The 25,178-nt window shown below is 38.2% G+C and overlaps 2 protein-coding genes and 1 pseudogene across 15 annotated transcripts in view; 2 read left to right on the top strand and 1 right to left on the bottom strand.

Annotated features, from left to right (window-relative positions):
- PFKFB2 (6-phosphofructo-2-kinase/fructose-2,6-biphosphatase 2) overlaps nucleotides 1-12,726 on the top strand; it is a 35,223-nt gene extending 22,497 nt beyond the window's left edge. For 7 of the 14 annotated variants that reach the window (XM_037824844.1, XM_037824839.1, XM_037824851.1 and 4 more), the window contains one exon: nucleotides 390-2,312. In XM_037824844.1, coding sequence (XP_037680772.1) covers nucleotides 390-452 — 63 coding nt within the window. In that variant the 3' untranslated portion in view covers nucleotides 453-2,312. Of the gene's footprint in view, nucleotides 1-389; nucleotides 2,315-4,066; nucleotides 4,200-5,326; nucleotides 5,422-12,372 lie in introns of those variants that run through there. The other 7 variants (XR_005215091.1, XR_005215090.1, XR_005215089.1 and 4 more) reach the window with 7 other exon arrangements.
- Nucleotides 12,727-14,197: 1,471 nt separating this feature from the next.
- LOC119515673 lies at nucleotides 14,198-14,488 on the bottom strand (annotated as a pseudogene).
- Nucleotides 14,489-19,952: 5,464 nt separating this feature from the next.
- C4BPB (complement component 4 binding protein beta) lies at nucleotides 19,953-24,863 on the top strand. The gene is given in 9 exon segments (XM_037806068.1): nucleotides 19,953-19,961; nucleotides 20,226-20,247; nucleotides 20,250-20,312; nucleotides 20,315-20,404; nucleotides 23,004-23,069; nucleotides 23,072-23,096; nucleotides 24,008-24,030; nucleotides 24,033-24,138; nucleotides 24,701-24,863. Coding segments are annotated over 9 exon segments (567 nt in total).
- Nucleotides 24,864-25,178: the final 315 nt, after the last annotated feature.

The following is a 25,178-nucleotide window of genomic DNA, read 5'->3' as shown; positions in this document are numbered from 1 at the left end:
CAAGTAGTACTTGACTGCAGTGTCACTTTTGGCTGATATAGTCTATACACACTCTTGTCTTACCAAAGGAATCCCTACAGTTTCTGCCTCATGCTGGGTATGTAGCTTGGGGTCTGGATCTGAAAGGAGTACTTGGTCCGGTATGGTCAAACAGGTTGGCTTTTCAGGAAAAGAAGCCCATGAGTTTTTCATTAGAATTTGTTTGACTCACCAGAGCAAATGTGTGTGCACAAGCACACAAGTGTGTCCATGCATATGTGTGGACATGGGGATGTGGGGGCCCTGGGGGAGTGGTGGCAGGGTGGGGGGAGGGATTCTGCTCTGCTTTTCTGTATTCATCGTTTGGCGGTAGTGTGATGGCTTTGTTTCTCTTCCTCTCTGGCTCCTAGGCAGAGGCTGGGCTGGCCAGGCAGAGGCACTCCGCCTCAGTGCCCTTCCCACCGCATTGCTGATGATGTGGAGGCTGAGGCCAGACCTCTCCGGGGGACTGGGACCTACTGAAAAGTTGGGACATCAGCACCACAGGGGCTAGAATGGGAAGTTAAGTGGGGGATTGGATATTTGGGGCCTGAAAAAAGTTACCACATTTCTTCCCCAAATGCCTAATGGGAATATCAGTGACACCAGAAAACTTTACCTCCCTGTGCCTCAAAACCTTTAGTAGCCTGAACCAGTTAGTTTTTATTATCTTTTTGCTGGGTTTTGCTCAAGTTGGTCTATCTAGTCGGTTTTTACGTTTACCATACTACCAGTCTGCATCCCAGCTGGCAAAGTACAAATGTACCTCATTTATTGGTTTCCAAGTCAGAGGGCCAAACTCCAGAAAGCCTTTTCTGTGGGGTAAGAGCTGGTCTCTACTCTGCATTCATTCTAGACAAACAGGCTAGAATCAAAAACACTTACAGGAGCAGTCACCTTTTGCCATATTGGAAACCAGAGACAGATTCACCAGGTGAAAGGTGGATAACTGAGAGTTTCAGTCCCTAAAACTTCTCCTCTATGCAATGGAAGAGCAGTAGCAGTAGCAGCCTTTTCATTTAGAAAAGTTTTTCTTTCTCTAGGCCCCTAGAGGGCAAGATATGACTAGAAGGCTCCCCCAAATGGGTACCCATTTTCTAAGTTCTCATTTGTAGCTACTGTATTTTCCACCTGATGTTGTGCACAAGAGGGCTAACATAGTTCTGCGTGGTTAGGCATGGGGGCTGGAGAGAAAAGTAGGGTGCCATTTATATCACATGAAGAAGTAAAGAAGGTTCCTTGGGAATCAACTCTACCAGAGATTTCTTTTGGCTTCAGGGTGTGTCACTGTGATGTGGTCTCTAAGAAAGCAGTGGCTGTGACTTCAAGAGCAATGCCTGCCTCTCAGTTAGTTGTCACTGTTGTGGTCAGCTGGCCTCTTGTGTAAAATTTTTGGGTAATAGGGGAGAGCCAGGCCCTCAATGCATTACATTTGATTTCCTTTATAGGGAAGCCAGATAACTAATCTCACATCAGTGATTGTCAGATGTTCAAATACGTCTTTGTAAATGTGATTTTAATATGTCACTACTCCTGAAGGAGGGTGTGCAAGCCCCAAAGGATATTATATCTTATAAGCAAAATTTTTTTTTAAGAATAATAAGTTTTTGTTTTTAAAAAAATATCATTGTTTTCTCTCTCACTTAGATGCCCATTTATCAGGCAAAAGAATGAGTAGCAAGAAAAGTAATGGAATACAGCTTTCCCCAAATGGTTCTCTTACGCTGTGGATCATATAGGGCTCTGTAAGCCCTGTATCTGAGATGTGATGTGCTGGGCTGCAGGCAGTTCGGCAACTGGTAACTATGAGCTTATTTTGTACGCACAAAGCAGCCTTCAAAAGGCGCCTTACTTTGTTCTGTGGCAGGTGATTTTCATCTAGCTGCTTGTACCATGCTGTACTGTAATGATTTTGTTTTTTCTTGTGATGTGGGTTTCTTTCTGCATGTAAATACACTGTCTTTTGATTATCAGAAAATATTTTTGTCTAGCTATTTATTCCATCTGTGAAAGGCATTTTTTTTAAGGTTCCCATATTAGTGTTTGCATGTATTTAATTACAATGTAATGTAATTTGTGTTGTCAGTTTTGGAGTAGAATTTAGATAGTTTGAGTTTCTATGTTTAATTACAATAGTATTACCTTAAGTTAAATTTCTAGAATATAGATACCTGTCTTCTACAAAAGATTTCTTTTGAATATGTTTTTTCCTCATTGATTTTTACTTTAAGAATAAACTAAGAAATGCATTTCTCTGGATTAAAGTTTATCTCCTGGATATAATAAAGTCATGCTCGAAAATGAAAATAATATGTATTCCTTTTGTAATAAGAAAATACAATAAAAGTTATTTTTAATTAAATTGTAATTAACTTTTTAAATCACATGCAAAAGAAAAGAACATTTGGTACATTATGCATACACAAAATATTAAAACATTGTCCAAAACCTGTTTGAAACTAGCTTCTTTAAAATGATGCTCAAATTATTAGAATGTGTGTTTCCAATTAGTTATTCTTTGGTTTAACTGGTGAATCCTGCCCTTATCAAGTTCCATTAGCATTTCAAAATGGTATCACTGGGAGCATTACTTCCTTGCATTGACCACATTCTAGAGTTTTATTAATTTAACAAGTATTTAAGGCCACCTGTTGGTTGCCAGGCAATGAATAAAACAGAGTCCTTGCCCTCTTTCTAGAGTTTATTATTGGAAAGGAGAAGGTTAACAGCAGGTCTGTAACTCCTCACCCCCTACGGTGGTTACCTTCTACTTCATGAATGACCTTGACCAAAGCCATTATTAGATAATAGGTGTGTAAATGTGTATGACAAAGAAACTTGGAGCATTCTCCTTAGGGTCCATACCAATTGGGATAAAAGGAAATGTAAATGGTGCAATAGAGCATTTCCAAATTCTATAAATTCAAAGGCTCTGATAGGGTGAAGATGATTTGTGAATTTTCTGACTTTGAAATAAATGAGAGATAATGGTATAAGTGCTGAAAAATGTACTGAGCTTTAGCAATATTTCTAGAGTGATAATATCGAGAGAGTCAAGGATATAATTTCCTTCAAAAGATCTCAGAGCACTTTTGCCAGTGTTATTTAGCCCTCAAGGCATCATTTATAGAGTGCTGGGCGTGTCTGGGATTATTCTCACCGGCTTTACAGATATAAGACCCTTATTAAGTATTCTAAGTGACATACCTCAACACCGCCACAGTTATTTTCAAATCCAGTACCTCAGAACAAAGTAAATGCTAAGATTTGTAACCATGAGGACCCAACAAACACACACTATACTATTTTTAAATGCCTCTGGCCACCTAACAGAACTATCAGGATTAGAAAACGACTATTGAGAGAACGCTCCAGTGTTAGGTAATGGTCATTGTTTGCTTTTCTTCTCTAGCCTTAATTATATATCCTATCTTAAACCTCTGAGGTCTTCACTTGGGACCTGCTGTAAGGAGGGTCAGTCTTCAGGTCCACTAGCTGGCCCTTGCATGTGACAACCCCACTGGCGCTTCCTGTGGTAGCCTAACAATAGACCCTCACCATGCTTTGAGGTCTCCACAAGTGTACTGCATCATCCAGACTACATTCATTATCTTGAACTCTTTTGAGAATTTGGCAAAAGCCAAGGACCTTCTCCTCCCACCCCCCCACTACCAAAAAAAGTTACCTACATGTAAATTTTGCATACAGTTTTAAGGGGATCATGACCTCCTGAAACCCATCCCTGGACCCCAGGGATGGTAGGAACCCAGGAGCTAGATAATAGTCTCCATTACCCCCTTCTCTATTCTCCTCCTTTGACATGTAATAGAAAAAACTAATGTGATATACATTTGACATTAACTTCTTTAGGCAGAAGAGAATGTACGTGATATTAAAAATGCTCACTTGTTTTTACTAGATGCTGTGAAATGTTTAAAAATTTGAATGGATTTCAATGAGATAGTATTACTATAGCCATGTAGAGTAAATACCTTCCTTTTCTTAAAAACTTAAAGACACATTAAATCTTTTTTCTTTTTTTCTTAAGTCAATGTCAGCTGCATTACTTCAACCATTTTATCAGCAGAACAACTACTCCCTTCTGAGTTCTCAAAGGCATTTGAATACCCTTTTTGGTCATATGCAACACCTAACCTGTGAAAAACAGTGAGATTTTATAGGTGAGTTTCTCCTTGCAATTAAAAGAAATAATTTCAGAGGCATAGACACACTTGGGAAGTAGCATTCCAGATCTACTAGGGCCTAGCCTCAAAAAGTTGAATACCCTTCATCAAGCATTCAACCACCTTTCAGAGAATAGCTTTTTAATCCAATTATGTCTTCTTCATTAGTGACCAGTTTGCCTCATTGTTTACAGTCAGTTTTTATTTCCTTTTTTCTGTAACTGAGAAGTTAGAATTTAAGGGCTGATTTGATTACCAAATCTTATATAGATACTCCTTTTTACTTTCTGGTATATTAGAGTGGACAGAGGGAAATATCTGAAATCTCTGAACTGTAACCCAGCTGCCTTGATCGCTGATAATGATTGTATAGCCTTCATCTTGTGCCCTTGAGGTTGTAAAAACCTTGTGACTAACCTTCACTTGTACCCATTTATACAACTTTAAAGTCTTATGATCACTAAAGACAGCTCCTAATGTTTATTAATGAAGGGTCTTGAGTCAGCCCAGAACTAACCTCAAGTCCAAAGTTATCTTGATAATTGAAGCTGGAACTAACCAAAATGGGCCCGTCTGACATGCTCAGTAGCTTAGACTTTAAACTATAAGTGACCTGTACCTCATTATAATACTAAAAATCATGCACATCATCATATTAAGGCCACCATTTTCTTACATACATTCTCTAAGCATGTAAGCAATCTGTACATGCTCAATAATTAGATCACCTCTAATTACATCATCTGGGGCCATTATGCTCATTATCCTAAAAGGTTTTGATACTATGAAACTGTCAGAATTACTGTAATTTGGGGAGACAGATTTTGGGCTGATAGACCATCTCCCCTCCTGCTTCACGCCTAGCAATAAAGCTCTCTCTCTTTGAAACCCTGGTGTCTCACGAATTGGTCATTTGGGTACTTCAGGCAAAGAATCCACTGCCTTGGTCCTGTAACAGTTCTCTCTTCTTTCATCCACTGCCTTTTTAGAATTTATGGATGGATGGGGAAGAGTACCAGGGCATGATTAACTGTCTATTAAACATTCTTTTCTGAATTTAAACCACTGTGTCATTTCATTCAAACTGTTTGACGTTGATTTTCTTACATTTATTGGTGTTTCAGATTACAGCTGGGTTCAGCTGAAGGTGTCAGCAAACCCAAAGTAACAGTGGCTTATAGAAGACAGAATTTACTCTCACCTACAAGGAAGTTTGGAGGTAAGCTGGCTAGGAATCATATGGGGGCTCCACAGTCATCAGGGGCATAGGTCCGTTCTGTCACATTAACTCATCATCCTCAAAACATGTTGATTTCTACCTCGTAGTACAAAGTAGCTACTCAGGGTACAAGAATCATGCCTGTATTCCAGCCAGCAGGAAAGAGGAAAGCCAGGAAAGAACACCAACTTCCTTCAAGGATTTCTTCCTAAATGTTGTACATGACACGCTTACCTCACGTTGACCAAATCTTAATCAATGGCCACATACAACTTCTAGAGAGACCAGAAAATGTTTGTGGTTTTGATTTATCAATTCTGTGTGGTCATTTGCCAGCTATAATTGGGATTGAATCATCAAAGAAAAAGGATGATGTGGATATTCAGGATCGATCAGCAACCTGCCTCTGTAGGTAATTGGGACTTTGTAGCAAGTTTGAAGAAATATAGTGGCACTAAATATTTCTAGTAGTAGGATTTGTAACTGATGCTGCCATGATTTAAGGGGCAAGTATTTTTCGTTCATCAACTCTGATCTTGCCATAGTGTCTATCTGTCTTGGCTCATAATTAGCATTTATTATGCACTGTTTTATGAGCAGTTTGCCCTTTAAAATTTTTATATTAGCTTTATTCTCATGTAAGCTACATAAAGGCTACTCTTCTGGCCCAAATTTTTCTTGGTGGGACATTCAAGAAACATCAACTCAATGTTAAAAAATTTGGAAAAGAAATTTAAATCTTTTCTGAATTCTCTTGCAAAAGACTGAAGGGAATCCATTCACAACACACCATAGAACTTCTTAAAATCATCTTCCCTTAATTCTCTTAAAATCTCACAGTTGCCCTTTGTGTAACTTCCCACAATTCTTCCCCCAGCCCAGATATTGCTGAATTTTGTATTTCTACCCCTCCCCTCTCACATCCTGATTTCTTCTGCTAATTACTGTCTGTATATTCCAGTAAAACAGTCATACCAGTCTGAGAACAATTTATTTCTTCACCCCACCTATTACCCTAGTTCTCCAGGAAACAACCTGGAATAGTTCAAATTGTCCTTACGTTCAAGACACTGACAAAATTTTCTAACTCATTTGACAGCAAAACCTGGCCTGAATTTGTGAGGATAATTATTGTCTTTCTCCATATATCTCACTTAGTGTGAATATTCATACATTTCATGGAGAAATAGTAAGACTATTGTAAAAGCAACCTAGTACCTTTCTGGTGTCCTAACAATTCTGAAACTGAAGTAATCCATTGAGATAAAGAATTTTTTTGTGATTATTTCGTGTAATACATGTTCTGTTTTTTTAATGCAATTTTATTGAGATATAGTCATGCACCAAATAATCCACCCAAAGTATATAATCAGTGGCTCACAGTATCATCATATAGTTGTGCATTCATCAACATAATCAATTTTAGAATATTTTCATTACTCCAAGAAAAAAAATAAAAATAAAAAGTAAACAAGAACACCCCAAATATCCCATACCCCCCAATATTTTTTGTCATTTTTTATCCCCTTACCCAGCTTTTTTTATATACATTTTTTGTGATATTTAACATATATACAGAACAGTGATAATTTTCAAAGTATGATTTAACAAGTAGTTAGAGAGCAAATTTCAGAGAATGTTATGGGTTACATATCTACAATTTCAGTTATTTCCTTATTGTGATGTATGACATATATACAGAAAGGTGATAACTTTCAAAGGACGATTTAACAAGTAGTTATACAGGTAATTTCAGAGAATGTTATGGGTTACAGTTCTACCATTTCAGTTATTTCCTTCTAGCTATTCTAATACCCTAGCATTTAAAAAAATGTATATACATATCTATATATATTTACATAGGATTCAATATTTGTAATTCTTTGTTAAATCCTATCTTGTCTGTTGCTACCCCTTCCTCTCATTTAATCACTTTCTCAATCTTCAGAGGTGTCTAGGCAATGACCACCCTAACTTGTTCATATTAAAAAGGGGTGTTGACATTATGGGAAAGGGGGCTGCATCTGGTAGATGTTCTTAAAGAGGCTGTTGCCTCTGAGTTTTAGGTTTTAGTTTTTAAAAATAAAAATGAAAAAGAACACCCAAAACATCCCATACCCCTTATCTTCCCTACCCCTCATTATTTATTTATTTTTTGTCTTTATGTTATTAATTATCTGCCCACACACAAGATAAAGGGAGTGTCAGTAACAAGGTTGTCACAGTCACATGATCACACATAAATGCTATATAGCCATATAATCATCAAGATTCCAGTCTACTGGATTACAGTTCATCTGTTTCAGGTATTTTCCTCTAGCTACTCAAATACACTAGAAACCAAAAGGGATATCTATATAATGCATAAAAATAATCTCCAGAATGACTTCTTGACTCTATTTGATATCTGTGATGGTTAGGTTCATGTGTCAACTTGGCCAGGTGATAGTACTCAGCTGTCTGGTCAAGCAAGCACTGGCCTAACAATTGCTGCAAGGTGTTTGTGGCTGGTTAATAAACCAACAGGCTGGCTTATTAAATTATCAGTCAATTGGCTGCAGCTGTGACTGATGACTCACCAAAGGGCGTGTCTTCCACAATGAGAGAATGCAATTGGCTAGATTTAATCCAATTTATCAGTTGAAGACTTATAAGCAGGACAGATAGAGGCCCTTCACTTCTTCGGCTGCCCAGCGAAGCTTTTCCTGAGGAGTTCATTGACGTTGCTGGCTCGTTTCCTGAGGAGTTCATCAGACATCTTCCTTGGAGTTGACAGTTTGCTGACTGCCCTACAGAATTTGGACTCGTGCATACCCACAGTTGCATGAGTCACTTTTTTTAAAAAATTTTATTTTGAAATAAATTCAAACTTTTAGGAACAGTTGCAAAAACAACACAAACCCCATACACAGAACTCTAGCATACCCCGACCCCCCCTCCCCCAATACCCCAATCCACCAGCTTTAACATCCTGTCACACTACCATTTCTTTCTTTCCCTCCCTCCCTTCCTATCATCCATAATCTATTTCTCTGTCTTCTGAACATATGAGAGCAAGTTGCACACATCCTTGAGCAAACAATATAATTCACACATACATTTTCCATGAACAAGAACATTCTTTTATGCAATCACATTAAGCACAGCTAAGAAGTTCAAGAAATTAAACACTGATACAAAGCTTACATTCTATATTTCCTTTTTTTTCTTATGTCCTAACTGTGTCCCTTTGAGCCTCCTCTCTTCCATCCTCAGATCCCATCCAGGATCATCCTTGGCATTTAATTGTCATTATCTATTTAGACTGTCTTTCTTTTTTCAAATGTGGAAACATATATACAGGCTAAATCTTCCCATTCTAACCCCTTCCTAGCATTCCATTAGTGGGATTAATCACATTCAGAATGTTGTAATGCTATCACCTTCCCACCATCCATTACTAGAAATTTCCCTTCACCCCAAACAGAAACCCTACACTCATTTCTTAAATCCCTATTGCCCCTTCCTCCACTTTTCATAACCCATACTCTACTTTTCATTTTCTATGGTCATATTCTCTGATACTTTCTTTGTGTTTACTGTGGGACTTAAATTTAACATCTTAAATCTATAACAATCTAGTTTTTCTTTGATACCAACTTAACTTCAATAGGACACATAAACTATGTTCCTATGCTCTTCCATTCCCCCATCTTTATGTAGTTCTTGTCAAAAATTGCATATTTTACATTGAGTCCAAAACCACTGATTTATCATTACAGTTTATGTATTTTAGATCCTGTAGGAAGTAAATAGTGGAGTTACAAATCAAAAATACAGTAGTATTGGTATTTATATTTACCATGTGACCTTTACTGGAAATCTTTATTTCTTCATGTGGTTTCAGTCAATTGTTCAGTGTCCCTTCCTTTCAGCCTGCACAATTCTCTTTAGCATTTCTTATAGGACTGATCTACTGGTGATGAAGTCCCTCAGCTTTTGATTATCCGGGAATGTTTTCATCTCCCCCTCATTTTTAACCTCCCAGTATTTGTGAATTTTCTAAGTCTCTGATGGTTATTGACTTCTATTTATATTCCATTGTGGTCAGAGAATGTGCTTTGAATAAATTCAATTTTTTTAAATTTATTGAGGCTTGTTTTATGTCCCAGCCTATGATCTATTCTGGAGAAAGATCCATGAACACTAGGGAAGAATGCGTGTCCTGGTGATTTGGGATGTAATGTTCTGTATTTGTCTGTTAAATTTCTCTATCTCCCTTTCTCTCCTTTGTTTCTCTGTCGGTAGGTCTCTCTTTAGTATCTGAAGTAGGGCAAGTCTTTTATTAGCAAAATCTCTCAGCATTTGTTTGTCTGTGAAAAATTTAAGCTCTTCCTCAAATTTGAAGGAGAGTTTTGCTGGATAAAGCATCCTTGGTTGGCAATTTTTCTCTCTCAGAATTTTAAATATGTCATGCCACTGCCTTCTTGCCTCCACGGTGGCTGCTGAATAGTCACTACTTAGTCTTGTGTTGTTTCCTTTGTATGTGGTGAATTGGTTTTCTCTTGCTGCTTTCAGAACTTGCTCCTTCTCTTCAGTATTTGACACACTGATCAGAATATGTCTTGGAGTGGGTTTATTTGGATTTATTCTATTTGGAGTTTGCTGGGCATTTATGCTTTGTGTATTTATATTGTGTAGAAGGTTTGGGAAGTTTTCCCTAACAATTTCTTTGAATACTCTTTCTAGACTTTTAGCCTTCTCTTCCCCTTCTGGGACACCAATGAGTCTTAAATTTGGATGTTTTATTTTATCTATCATATCCCTGAGATCCATTTCAATTTTTTCAATTTTTTCCCCATTCTTTGTTTTGTTCTTTCATTTTCCATTCTGTGGTCCTCAAGGATGCAGAGTTTTTGTTCAGCTTCCTCTAGTCTTGTACTATGAGTATCCAGAATATTTTTAATTTGGCCAACAGTTTCTTTTATTTCTGTAAGATCATCTATTTTTTATTTACTCTTGCAAGTTCTTCTTTATGCTCTTCCAGGGTCTTCTTCATGTCCTTTATATCCTGTGCCATGGTCTCATTGTTTATCTTTAGTTCTTTGATTAATTGCTCCAAGTACTGTGTCTCCTCTGATCTTTTGATTTGGGTGTTTGGGTTTGGGTTCTCCATATCGTCTGGTTTTATCATATGCTTTAAAATTTTCTGTTGTTTTTGGCCTCTTGGCATTTGCTTTACTTGATAGGGTTCGTTCAGGATATGAAAAACACCAATCTCTGATTTGTCAGATCTACAGCTTGGTGGTGTACACTTTCTCTAACTAACCAGCAGATGACGTCCGCGAGTCACCTATTCCTCTCAAGTCAGTTCTCCCCAACTTTGTCTTTGTGGTGTGTGGGGGTCTGATCCTTGTGGGGTTCAATTGGTGCACCAAGTTTGGGTGTGTTGTTGGTGATGTCCACCCTGAATGTAGGGCATATCTGCCTGAGTGGTTAGGGAGGCAGGGCAGCTTTAATAATCAAACCTCCCAGGTGTTCCCAGAGATTTAAGGCTGCTGTAAGAGTCTAAACCTGCATTTCAGTCTCACCACTGATTGTCTCTGCCACTGACCCACAAGTCCTTAGTATGGGCGTAGGGTCCCTGAGATTTCCAAGCGGGTCCCCCTTCCCAGCCATGCTCTTCCAGGACTCTGCTGAAGGAAGGCTGTGCCATGTCACAAGTGCGTACCAGCCCTCCAGGGAAGCCCTGGGCCACCGGGCCATGCAGGGGCATTCCTAGCCTACTGTAAAGATGGCTGACTGGGGCATGTTAATTTCCCCCATTTCACACAGCTCCACCTTCCCAGCTCTGGGACAATTAGCTGTGGGTGCACTAAAGGCCACTGTCCACAGCCAATATTATGGCATGTCGTGTGTTGCGGGAAGCACTCTCTGTCACAGTGGGACCCTTGGCGCGGCTCTGGGTTGTGGCTCTGGCCCTGGGCAGGAGAGTCCCCAGCCTACCAGGAAGATGGCTGCAAGGGGCATGGTTTCCTTCTCCTTTTGGCTCCCCTCTGCCTTCTTGGCTCCAAGACAATTAGCAGTGGGTGCAGGAAGGGCTATCTTACACGCCAGATACTGAGGTGTTCGCAAGGCCCACTCCTGCTGTGCTTCACTGCATGGTTCTTGTCACTGTATCCACAGCTGCTCCCTGGCTTTTTTGTTTTTTTTTTTTTTAAAAAGAACTAGTCCATCTCCAAACACCAACCCACCATTTCCCCACACCGCAGCATGGCCAGTGAACTTTCAGCTGGCTCACTCACTCGTTTCAGAATGCAGACTCCCAGTTTCACCAAATGCACGGTCCCTGTGGTTTGGCAGAACTTGTCCAGCTGGTGCATCGCTGGAACTGGTGTTCTGGGTCACTTTCTGGCTTTTACCTAGTATTTTTCATGGAGGTGTTTTTTTGCCCTGTCTCACCTAGCTGCCACCTTTGGTTCTCTGCATGAGTCACTTTTATCTTATATTCATAGATAACTCTCATTGATTCTGTTTCCCTAGAGAACCCTAACTAATACAATATCTCTCAGCCACTGAAACTTTGTTTCATTTCTTTTCCCCCTTTTGGTCAAGAAGGCATTCTCAACCCCATGATGCCAGGGCCAGCCTCATCCCTGGGAGTCATGTCCCACATTGCCTTACACTCCTGAGAGGGACCCATATGCTTAACTTTTCTCCTTGTGTTCTAAATTAGAGAACATTGGGAACCTGCTGGATTATAAAGAGCATGTTCTTCAAGGATTTAAGATTAGTTTTACTCTGTATAATTCCTTTGAAGATAGGAACGTTGGTATATTTGGGCTTTCCCCATTCCCATTTTATTTAGGAGGGTTGTTTTTTCTTTTTCTTTTCTTTCATTTTTTTTAAACTCAATATTGGACATACAATATCTCAAAAAATTATCTCCCATGTACCCATTTTTTTTTTCAGAAATCCACTGAAGAATGTGCTTCACCAAAACCAGGTATAAACCAGAAAGAATCAAAGGCTTCAGGAACCAACAGACACAACATAGAGAGGAAGAGAATCTCCTAGATGATGGTGAAGGGAGACCCCAAGAAAAAAGCTGTGCTGCAGACTTGGAGAGTAATTCCAAGTGGGAGTCAGAGGACACAGGTTATAGGAAGTAAGCTCTCCATGGAAAAGACTGATAACAGTCCAAAGAGGAGAGTGAAACTTCTAGTGGAGAGTTTGTGATGGATTAATGATGGATGCAAGAAAACTAAAGAAAAAAAAAAACTAGGAAATTTATTATTCAAAGGAAAAAACAAACTATACAAGAAAGGAAATGTAATTCCAGTATATGACATGACTCAGCTAAGAATAATAGTTTCAGGATCATAATCGCCCCTGAATACTGATCAAAGCATAATTTTTTATATAATTCTGTTGAAAGGTTGAAGAGTGAGGAAAAATATGCATGGAGTAGTTTGAGAGCCAAAGCTTCATCTTCATAAGTAGAAAGTCAAAAGATACCTAAAATAGAAAAATCAAGAATCAGTATAAGCTTGTTATTTAGAAATATGGAGGGACATACTAGCACAGAAACAGGTTAAAAACTTAAAAAATGTAGACCTTTGAGAAGGAGGGTTCTGGAGTAGGAAGGGATTAGCACAAGGGACTGCAGTTTTTCATCATAAGCTTCATATAACTATTTGACTCTTCAGCTATGTACACTACAGTTTCATAAAAACAAAATTACAAACACACACATTTTCATTGTACATAAAAAAATGTATAGTTCAAAGGCATCCTGATACTTCCCAGAAATACCACTATTTAAGTGTTTGATGTATATCCTTCTATGTATATAGAAGCACACATAGGCTCAGTGTTTATTTCTTTTTCTTTTCTTTCTTTCTTTCTTTCTTTCTTTTTTTTTTTTTTTTTTTTGACTCTTATGGAAGCTTTTATTTCAGGGATGAAAAGAAAGCAGTAAATGGAATCTATAGTGATTAACATTAGGTATGCACCTCTACCTGAAACCACTGTTAGTTTGACTGGCCTAAATCTTCACAACTAATTTAAGCACATCTTTGAATTTTTTGTACCCTGAAATAGAGAGTAAGTTAACTTCTTCCAGTGGCAGTCTAGTAATGAGAATTATGTTTACTGGCTACATTCCTTATTAACTAAAGGCCTCTAGACTCACAGGCTGCCTGAACTGCTTCCAGAGACCATTCTTTACATAGGTTTTTAAGTAAATCATAGTATAAGAGAGGAGATAATCTAGAAAGCTGAAGTATACAGTTTGAACACTCCATAGATTTTTTTTTTCCAGCACTGATAGGCAAACACTAGATAAGGAGGCCATTAGTTACAGTACCGAATTACTCTCCCCCACTGCTGCCCTTTGTGATGCACACAAAGATGTATGCCAATCTCCTGAGAATCTGAAATGAATCCACACAAATGGCAGACATTACCTATGTAATCCCACTGTCAAATTACAGGAAGCAGTTAATGGGACTTTGAGAAAAGCACAGTCCCACATACAGTAATATGCATCTAATAGAGTTTTCCATAAATCTGTCAATTATTTTCACAAGATTTACCTTAAAAAACACAATCAAATACATTTATGATCTTCAAACCCCACACAAAAATAATTGGTCTCTGTTCATGCTCAGATGACAGGATTTCCCAAGAGTGTTAAAAGACAGGAGCCAACCTCCCTGTAGCCTTTTCTTTAACCCTCCCATCACCAGCTCTTCATTTCTTGAAATACTTCCTTTTCCAAAGAGTAATGCTGAGATCAGTCAGAAAGGCGTTCTGAGAAGACTGGCTTGGATTTCCGTATCTGTTCCAGTCGATTCAAGATGAATTGGCTTGTATCAATGAAACGCTCAGTGCAGTCCACAAAACAGGCCTCATCGATTGTCCAGCTTTGGCCCAGGCTTGTCTATGCACTTCTCCCAACAAAGTTCAGTCATCTGGTTTGCCAGCTCTAAAAGCGCTGCTTCTGCGTCTCCACCTCGATGAAATGCTGCAACTGCGGGTCCACGAAGCCCAAACCTACCGCGGAGGAATACGAGGAGGACTCCATGCCAGCGCGACGACGCGAGTCCACTTTCGCCTTTTATTCCTTAAACGTTGCAGTGGCCTCTTCGCTGACCTAACTCCCATCTTTCTGTCTGGCTGCCAGGCAGTTCCCCTGGATACGCCTCCAGAGCGTGGCAGGAGAGCAGCAGGTGGTCGTGTGGGTACCAAGACGCCTCGCTCCCGGGCTGCTGCGGCCCCTCTACACAAAGCGCCTCAGCTGCAGAGTGCTGTTTCCCCATGCTCCGTTTCAGTAGGACGAAACTGGATTTTTTATAGGACTAAACTACATTTTCTTTATACATACTTACATACATACATATATGTATCACTAAATTTCTATTCATCTATTATTTATTGTACAAACATTATGTACATACCTCTCTATAAAGTGCTGTGACGAACATGTATTCCTGAAGAAGTGGAACAGGTGATGTGTTAACAAAAATTATTCAAAACTTGGAACTAGTCAAAAGGAGATTACTGGAGTAATTTTTCAGTAAATTATTGGGCATGGCTAGCAGACTTTCTGGAATTATCAGTTCCATAGGGGTGTGCAACTTTGATGGATTTTCCATTAGCTAGGCTATTTTACAGCACTAGGAGCAAGAGATTGATTTGTGGAAAACAGCAAAAACAAATTAAGAACAATGCAGATGATTCCTGGTCATAGCAAAGCAAATGAATTTTGTAACTCTGTCAATAGAGATGCAATTAATTCTATCAGTAGAAAAACTAATTCCGAATGCTATAGTTTGCTCTGTAGAATATTAACCAGTTTTGCATCTATTGGAAAAGTCATTTCAGAATGTCACTGACTGACTATATAAATGTCTGCACCTTGAATTCTCCTGTGAATCAGTCTTCACATCTTAATGGTTCCCTCATTAATTGATGAGTTGAATTAAATCTTTAACATGTATTCCCTTTAATGTATCATGAGTGTCATGTTTTTAACACTTTGAAAGTTATACTTTGGAAGGTGCTTGCACTCTAGGAGCTCAAATATTAGTTAAGCAAAAATATGAAAAAAAATACAGATAGTAAACAATAAATGACAAATTAATCATGGATTTTGAGGACAGTGGTAGGATTTTGATTGTGTTCTTTTCATTGCTTTAATTAATGTAGCAGACAACTCTGCTTTGCATCATGGGATGCAAAAAAAGGTAATTCAAACACAAATGAGTCACAATCTTTTTCTAGAGTTATTACTAGTCTAGTGTGGGAGAAAAAATAAGTCATTACAAGTCAATGATAATGAGAGAGAATGAGAATAATATTTGAGATCTTACCATGTGCCTGGATAATTTACGTTTACTATTTTATTGAAGCCTATGATTTTTTTTGACAGCCTTACTGAGATTTAACTCACATACCACACAATTCACCTGTTAAAGTGTAAAATTCAGTGGTTTTTACCATATCTACAGATATGTGTGACCATCACCACAGTGAATTTTAGAACATTTTTAACATGATCAAAGAAGTAAAATAAGATATGATGACATTTAAAAAAAAAAAAGGAGATAGAAATTAAAGAACAAAATGGAAATTCTGGAGTTGAAAAGTATAACTGAAATTAAAAATTCACTTGGAGGTCTCAATAGTAGATTTAAACTGTCAGAAGTAAGAATTAATGATCTTGGACATAGATCTATAGACAATATGCAAGCCAAAGAACAGATAGAAAACAGAATGAAAAAAAATGAAGAGGGTCTCAGAGAAATGTGGGATGCAATTAAGGATACCACCAAAATAAAGGGTGTACCAGAAGGAGAGGAGAGAGAAAAAGGAGAAGAAAATATGCTAGAAGAATATTTTTATTCTCTGAGCCAGGGCTCTGGAGCTGGGGAGAGGGACATTGGCAAGCTTCTCTCTGAGTGATACCCCTGCTCTAGGAGCTGAGCACTCAGAGGAGGGGGAGGGGCAGCAGCCTGAGGTTGTCTTGACAGCCGTGCATAGAACCACCACCTTAGGAGCCAGGGCAAGGCTATTAGAGTCCCGGTATTCTCAGTGTGCCACACTCAAGGTAGATCCTCCATTCCATGAATGTGGGTTGGATGGAAGAAGGGAGCCCCTACCACACTTGAGTGGGACTTAGTCTCAGCAACAGATAGCTGGGAGCAGGATGAGAAACTCCTGGGAAGAAAGTCCTCTGACTGGAAGCTGAAGGGAGAGGGAGCCCTGTATACTTTGCTGCAGGGGTCTAGAGTCTGGAGCGGAGTCTCCACCTCACTGAACTGGGGAGGGAGTAGTCTTGGTTCATCTATTACAGACTCTCACCTTTCTTACCAAATTTTTGTAGATTTTCTTGAATAGGTATTTCTTCATTTGGTGTTTGTCGGAAATAAAGTGGTACCTGTAAGGGAATAAACGCTCTCTCGGTTCTGGAGGAGAAAAGAATTTATTTACTATCTTGCAAGATAGGGCGTCCAGCCAAACACATGGAAGGAAGGCTGGCGCGCCCGAGGAAGAGAATGGCGATGTTTAAATCTCCTACTCCTAATTCGCAAGTCCCTCCCCTGTTTCCCCATTGACTGGGTACTACAGAGGTTACAGCCTATCCGAGAACACTAACTAATTCATCTTTTGAGATTTTAATTTGTACAGCCAATCCCAGAGAGCCAACTAGCTCATTATTAAGATTTTGAACTGATTAGCCAATCCCCCCCCAAATTTTTAATTTTTTGCTGTGAGTTCCCGCCTCTGATACTACCTCATGTCTCTTTACATCAGGCAGATTCTCTCTTCTCTTTGTCTGGGGCTTGTTTAAACTGGTTTTGCCTCCATTTCCCTTATTCCATGCTGTCTCTATGTGAAAACGAAACTTATTCCTTTCTTACAGTGTTTACCCTTAGGACTATTTCTGGAGGCTTTGAATTTTTTTTTTCTTTTAATAATTTTCACCAGGTTAGCAGAGCAATTCACGCTATCATGCTGGAATTCAATCTCCTGAAACCTAGAATTTTGTAGGAATTGTCACCCCAATTTTACAATCAAATAATGAATCAACTAATTGCTATAATAGTCACGAACAAGATGCTATGATACCCCAAGGCAATTTTACATGCTTTAATTCTTGATCCCAAAGCTTTGAATCCCGACTCAAGCCAAATTCTGCCCCACAAAGAGCCACAGATTTGCAAGCCTGGCCCGGGTCTGGCAAATGACGACAATGTGTCACTGCAGGACTTTGGAGTTCTTTTCAAGTTTGTAATCAAACAGGATCAGCTCCTTGCTGGGAAGCCATAGATCTGGAGGGACAGTTTAATTTAGTTTAATAGGTTAAAGTTAGTTACTTCCTTGAGCTTTTGATTTTCAGTGCTGTTTACAACCTAGGTTATCTGGTATTTGATAAAGGGGGAGAAGATAGCGCTCAGATTTCAGTTTCATCTGGGAAAGCACCAGGGACTGGCTGGCACCCCTTCCTCCATCCCCATTACTGGAGAGAGTTGCAGAAGGTGGACTGTAAACACTGGCAAACATTGACAGAAGTCAATGTCATGGCAAGATCATTTGGTTCTGCTCTGTTGTGGAAGGATAAGCCTGTAGTTTAAAGGGGCTTATCAACTGGATATGCATTTCCCCAAACTGAGCAATTTCTGAAACTGAGTTTTAAAACTTGTGGCTCTTTTACCAATCCTTTGTATTTTTGCCAATTCCCCCTGTACCAACTTCCTTATTGCTGTTCTTATTTCCTACTGATGGCTTTTTTGGGAGGTTTTTTTTTTTTTCCACTCTCTAGGGAAGGGAAATCAATACAACCCCTACTCTAGGAGGAAGGTGGTTGGTTTGGCTTGAAGTGGTGTCAGATCTATTTTGATTCAAAGGAGGTATCTATGCTGGGTTAATTCCAGTCTGGGTGAAGTCATTGATGACCTGATGTTTTTTTTAATTTCCGTGCTGTTTTGTGGTTGTTTGGCTGATTTCTGCCTCAGATAGTATGTATACGGTTTTTAAGCTCAGCTTGCAAGGCGTTTGATAGCAATTTGTGGATTATGAGGCATTTTGGCTAAGGTTTTTAATAAAATTATTTAATCATATTTATTGAAAAATCTCAGATTACTTGGCCTAATGCTCTGTACTCGATAGGGGCTTCATAAATATTTAATGATGGTCTATGCTTTCTCCTTGAGTTCTGGGAGCAAAAAAAAGTACCGATTTCAAAATCCTGAGAGGTCTTACCTGTTATAAACTCTATTACTGCTATTTGGGAAGGGGATCATTTGTTTTGGAAAGGATAACTTGTGGCTGAATTTGAGCGAGATTCCTATAATCCTTTTGGATATAAAACTTTGGAAATCCTTGGAAAGGGAGGTATGTGTATATACATGGAAATGGAAGAGTAAAAGAAGGAATCAGAATCAATTATCCGGCAAATAATAATAAAAAAAAGACACTTGGATGGGGGAATCTAACAAACAAGTGCTTCCTCTCAGCACTGATATGCCAAGTGAATCTGTTTTTTTACTCCTTCAAAGAGAGAGCTGCCCAGAACTTCCCCCAGTGAACAATAGCAAAGTGGTAGAAGAACAGATTGTGGGGGCTTACTTTTGAGTTGAGGACTACCATTTGGTAGGAAAGGAAACTCTTTTTTGCAATACTTCTAAGCAGCACTGTAAGTTTGATCTTCCCACTGCTTTATCCATTTGTCATGCCACTATATTCTTTCATGTCCTACCTTCAGTAGGCCATGTTAAAACTTTATATGAAAACTTCATTCTCAATTTCTGGAATTCCATATTTAAAGCACTCACTCTGGTGGTAGAACTTCTCTTAGGAGGTGCATGATCAGCTGTCGATCAGTATTAATTTAGTTGAATTAAATTAGAATCAACAACCCTTATGGGAAGGAAATAATTTATCTACAAATTTCAACTATTTTCTTTGGCTGTAATTTAAACTTAATTCAATATTGTTTAATTTCGTATAGCTTTAAATGTTTTTATATTGTGGAAAACTTCAAACCTATACAAAAATAGAAGAGTAAAATTAACTTATGTATTAATCACTCAGTTTCAACAATTATCAGCACATGACTAATCATGTTTCATCCATACCATCATTTCTTATTTTGAAGTAAATATATCATATCATCTGATTTCACCCATCATATAACTTTTGAGCTGTGAACGTTTATATTCTCAATTTACAAATGTGATAAATGAGACCCAAGTGACTTGCTCAAGGTCACAAAACACGTTTGTGGTATAAGCTGTAGAGATGGAGAATAACTATCAGTATCCTCTTTATTATTACTGTTTTTAAGAATGACTGGATTAGTTCTCCTTTATTCCTTCTCTTTCCTAGATTGAGGCACAATATTTTTATCCTTTTTTCATATGACCAAATTCATATCCCTCAGCCTTCTCACCTGTATTTCCGGCACATGGAAAAACAGAATAAAATAAAACAGAACATAGGACTCAAGAATTTTGAGCACTTTTTAACATAGTAGAATAGTGAGCATGCTATTGGTAATTTCCAGTTATATGCTTAATTACTTTTAATAAATTCAATTGCCAATTCATGCCATTCTTGTGCGTGGCTAAGACTTTTCTGCCATACTTATGCCAACCTAGTCTTTTCTCATACTGCATTGATATGGTTTGCTCCCTATTTTAAAAATGCAGTTTCAGCTCTATTTTCCTGTTTTCTTATTCAATCTCGAGGAAGTCTGGCCTTTGCTTTGGGAGGCTTTAACCTAGCACTTTCAGATCACTACCTGTTTTCTTCTTTAGTGGGCCTGTCCTGACCCTGTTCTGACAGTGAGTTCAGTTCCTTGGGGCCTGTGAATGTGAGTGACAAAATCACATTTAAGTGCAATCAATGCTCATGGGAGGCAGTTGGACTCAGTGCCTAGAGGACCACATCTGGGCACCTCCCTTTCCCATCTGCAAAGTGGTACAGAGAAACAACTGTGAATCCCAAAGATACCGATTAGTATCAATGAGATCCTAGGCATTCACCGTATCCGAGATGTTTCTCCTCTTTTGTATCTGGGAAGGATTTAAGATCTAGCAGGTAGTCAAGAAACAAATAAAGTTCACAGAGCCAAACCTCAATTCCAGTGTTAAAGTCCAATGCAATGAACAGCATCCAAACAGTACCTCTTTCTTTTCTCAGTTAGTATGCCTGTCCCACTAAATCCAATGCAGGGCAGTTTGGAACATCAGACCATGTTTGTTTGTTTTGTTTTGTTTAAATTTCAAGGTATCGAGTTGAAAATTTCATTTGACAAATGTACAAGAACAGAAAAAAAGGACCAATAACTCACCCATCACAAAATTATATAAAATAAGAGGTGAAAATTCCTTTGTTTCACTGTAATTCACACCTTTCAGAAGTAATCGGTTTGATTTTTTTTTCATGACTTTTTATTTTGTTTATGTAGACCTTTTAAATTAGCATGCATGTATACACACAACACATACATCTACACACATACATACCTGCAAAGATAGGAACTTGCTATACGTATTTTTTAAATTGCTTTTTTTCTTATAACAACATACATGAGTATCTTTTCCAGAGGAGTACATATAGCTCTATCTCCTGCTTTTTAATGAATGAATACGGATATGCCATAGTTTGTTCTACATCTCTCATACTGATGGTCGTTTATTTTCTTTCCATATTTTTTGCTGTTACAATCAATGCTGAAATGATTGCCATCATATACTATTTCTATATAATATCTATACTCTTTCTACAGGATAGTTTCCAAAGGATTGATTGCTGGGTCATAGCATATCTTCATTTGCAGAATATACTTAGAAGATCCAAGAAATTCTACTAAAACTTTAATACATAATTGGCTACAAAATAAATATTGGAAAGCAATACTTTTACTCTCTATTAATAATTATTAGTTTATTATTGAAATGTAACAATAATCCCCTTCAAAAGATTTATATGAAACTTTACTGAAAGACATAAAACAAAACTTAAGTAAAAAAAGACATATCATGATCCTGGCTTGGCATACTTACTAATCCAAAAATGTCAATGAAATCCCTGTCAGAATCTTAGATTTTTAAAAAATGTGAAACAACAAATTAATTTTAAATATCAGTTGGAAGGATACGTATCTGAACATTACAATTTATTTATGGAAAATGATAATCAAAGGTGAGGAAACACTTGCCTCATCAGATAGTAAAATATACCATAAAGCTACTAGAAGCAAAACAGTATTAAAATGACAAATTGTAAGTACTAAAATTAATATACTGTTAAAATAAACTGTATATGCTCATATGAGGCAATGTGGAGTTACTTAACACATGCATACATAATCCATACAGTTAAATTGCAAGCATATGTTTACAACACTAGCTTGTTCATTTTTTCTGGGCCTTTTCTGTTTCACTCTTCTTTAATCCAGCAGTTCCTATTCTAGCGCCCAAACATAGGATTCCTGTCTTTTCATCATCCAAATCTAGGGGAGCTTCCTGGATCCCTGAAAAGAGCAGATTCTTTTCCATATAGACCCGAGATCCTAATCCACTCCTTCAGTTCAAAATTAATCAACTCATAAAAATTATTCTTCCTTTCCCCTTTTTATCTTTTGAACTAATTCTTTGATCTTTTAAAAATTACAGATGAATTCTCAAGTAATACATCTTCTGCAGAAAAATACAGAAAATAGAATAAGAAAACATTTAATTACCCACAAATTTACCAGCGAAGGATTAGTTATGAGTACTTGGATGCAGAACTTTCCAGGCTTTTTTTTTTTTTTTCTGTGCATATATGTTTGAGTGTGCATGCGCTTTACAAAAATAGTGTTATCTTATACAAGCTGTTTTATGATTTGCTGTGTTTACTCAGCTACTTATTTTGTAGAGCTTTATGTTTCAATAAATCATAACTGTTCTCAATTTAACCTTTAATCTTGTTCAACATGTTAGGCTCCTATAGTCTAAGAGCCAAAAGGGATCTTAGAGACTACACAATTTAATTTGCTCGTTTTATAGTTTAGGAAGGAAGCCCAGAGGGATGAAATGGCTTCTTTAATGCCACAGTTAGTGGAAGAGCTAGAATCAAAACTCACAGCTCCTGGCACTCAACCAACTTTCTTTTCCACATTTCTACAGACCATCCTTTTGCCTTGCAGCTCTGTTCTCCCTTTCTTTGGGAGGTTTCATATTTCACAACTCTATCTCACAGGGGATGTCAACTTCCTTCCTGACCTCAGCCTGTTGATCTCTTGCCTCAGAGTTACTTTTTCCACTTCCACCAATGTCTTTTTTTTTTCTCTTTTCTGGCATGTTAACAATTAGCAATACCTTTACTTGAGCTCCTGCTTGTCAGAAAGTACTCCCAAATCCCTAAAAATTCAGGGGATGAGTGAGGAAGTCATCTTTCACGTGGACAAATATGATTGTGACCAGAAGGAAATGAATGGAGAACACGTCCCCAGGTTCCATGTGTCCACAGCTGGACATAGGGGGAGCTGTTGATTACATTTAACTGGCCTTCACAATTTAGTCACTTTCTGTACTCTTATTTCTCAGGTGATGGTGGTCCTCCTGGGAACCCAGCTCAAGACTATTTTGCAGGAAAAGTTTTAAACTCAGGATCTGTATTACTTATTACTGTGAACAGGGGTAAGTGCATGTAGACATTCAAATATGAGATCTTTCCCATTGGCTAGTAGCATTGTTTTTGTGAAATAACGCAGTCCTTCTCAACCTAGTTCCCTGATTTCTGACTATTTCAGAATTCTGAGCTCATTTTGAGTTTCAGATGCTTTAGCCCACTGCTAACTCTCTCCATTCCCTAGGACACATACGTATTCCTCTATTTATACAAATTAAAATATCACTTTTTTCTCTTAATTTAGACAAGATAAAGTATTTAAAAATGTGTATTTTTCTAAAGAACCACAGTACAAAAATCTCAGCAAAAACAGAACACATGGCAGTGCAGAAACAAAGATTTAGAGTACGGATTTTTAAAGCATCATAATTAAAATCTAGCCTTAATTTAGATGCCAGGTCATCCAGCTTATGGATAACCTAGGATTTTCCTTCCCTTGCTAACTCAGAGGCATGTGGCTTTACTGGCATGTCAATTTCATTATCTACCTCGAATTGACTTTGCAGTATATGCTCATGTTTTTCTGATTAAAAGCTATAGCTTTCTTTTAGCCTGTACACTAAGATTTGAGGGATGTATCTAACTTTCAGTTCCTTTTTAGAGCATAGATGACACATGCTTCTTCTCTTACCCTTCCCACTCAAAAAACTTTAACCCACAGATTCAAAATTTTTGTCTTCTCTGTGTTTTAGAGGTTGACTCATCACTTGTATACCGTCCCCTACTCCCCACCCCCAAGTGATTTTTTACTTTATAATGGTTTTGTAATACTGAGATAACTTAACACACATATTAAGGCTCAGAGACGGGTGGGTGGTTTCTATCACAGTGTAAAGTTCAATTAAACAAAACCAGCCTCAGTTGCCCAGTTCATCAGGCAGGAAGGTTAAGTGTTGTGGCCATTCTAATTTCCATTCAGATATCACTCAGTGAACACCCAGCACAGCAGTGCATTGATGGGGAATGGAGCAGTGCGCTTTCGGTTTGTGAGGAGATCAGGGAAGTTCCCAAACCAGCTCCATAAACTGAGCTTGAGGAGGCACTTGTAAGTCGTGGGTTTGTGTCTTATTCCCAGCTGTAGCTCCAGGGCCTGGTATCATTCCTGGCTCATGCTCAGTAAATATCAGTTCAATTTGGAATAACGTTTTGGAATAAGTTGGCCTTGATCTGACTACAGAATGGGGCTCATAGACTATTACATTAACTCACGTTTTTATAGATGGACTTGCCCACTCACCATCATCATGATTGCCTTGCAAGCTCCTATTGTAGCATCTGGGTTTTTCCTTATGTGCTCTACAGAGAGCAGTACATACACTCAATGCCTGAGACCTGGAAGAACTCTTGTGAAAAGTCTGAAATTCTTCTACACCCCACAGGACACTGAACAGGTCATTTTCCATTGAGATTTTTGGTTTATATTTATTGCTGAGGTAATGTTAATAAGTACATTTAAGACTGAAAATTTAAATGATTCATCATGTTGAAGATTCAAATCCCTATTTAATCTGCCCTGGTTCTGGGCCCCCATTCAGGGACCGAATTGCTACTCCCTGGCTTCAGAGTATATAGCTGGTTTTCGGTTCTTAATTCATAACTTTTAAAATTTTTTCTTTCAGGAGAGTAAAAACCTTTGCAAAGCCACAGGGAACATTATGCCAAGATTAAAGGAAAGTGTACTAACAATGGAGGTGTTAAAATATTCTCTGGAGATGAAGAAAGCTGGATTGAAGGCAAAAATGTTGCCCAACATTTTAGTTGAGCAGGTCTGGTGACAGAAATAACCTGTGAATGAACTTTCCTCTTGGTTCTGAAATTGGTTTCAGATTTATCTCTCATTGTGCTGAAATGTAGCGTCACAGAAACAGCTGCAGTTGAATGACGCACTGTGTGTGTGCGCATGCTCACGGGTGTGGTTGCATTCAGAATGTGGAAAGATTAAATATGGCTGTCTGGTTAAGACCAGAATCTGCCACGCACTAATGGTAGAGGAGGGTTTATTTCCTGTTTGTAAAGAGAATGAGGAAGCTTGGATTCAGCTAAGACTGTGTCTCGTATTAATATGAGGCACAAATTATGAGGCAAAAAAT

Source organism: Choloepus didactylus, chromosome 2 (assembly GCF_015220235.1).
Source record: "Choloepus didactylus isolate mChoDid1 chromosome 2, mChoDid1.pri, whole genome shotgun sequence".
Taxonomy (NCBI): domain Eukaryota; kingdom Metazoa; phylum Chordata; class Mammalia; order Pilosa; family Megalonychidae; genus Choloepus; species Choloepus didactylus.
The sequence above is the reverse complement of the archived record's forward strand: the minus strand, read 5'-3'. Positions and strand labels throughout refer to the sequence as shown.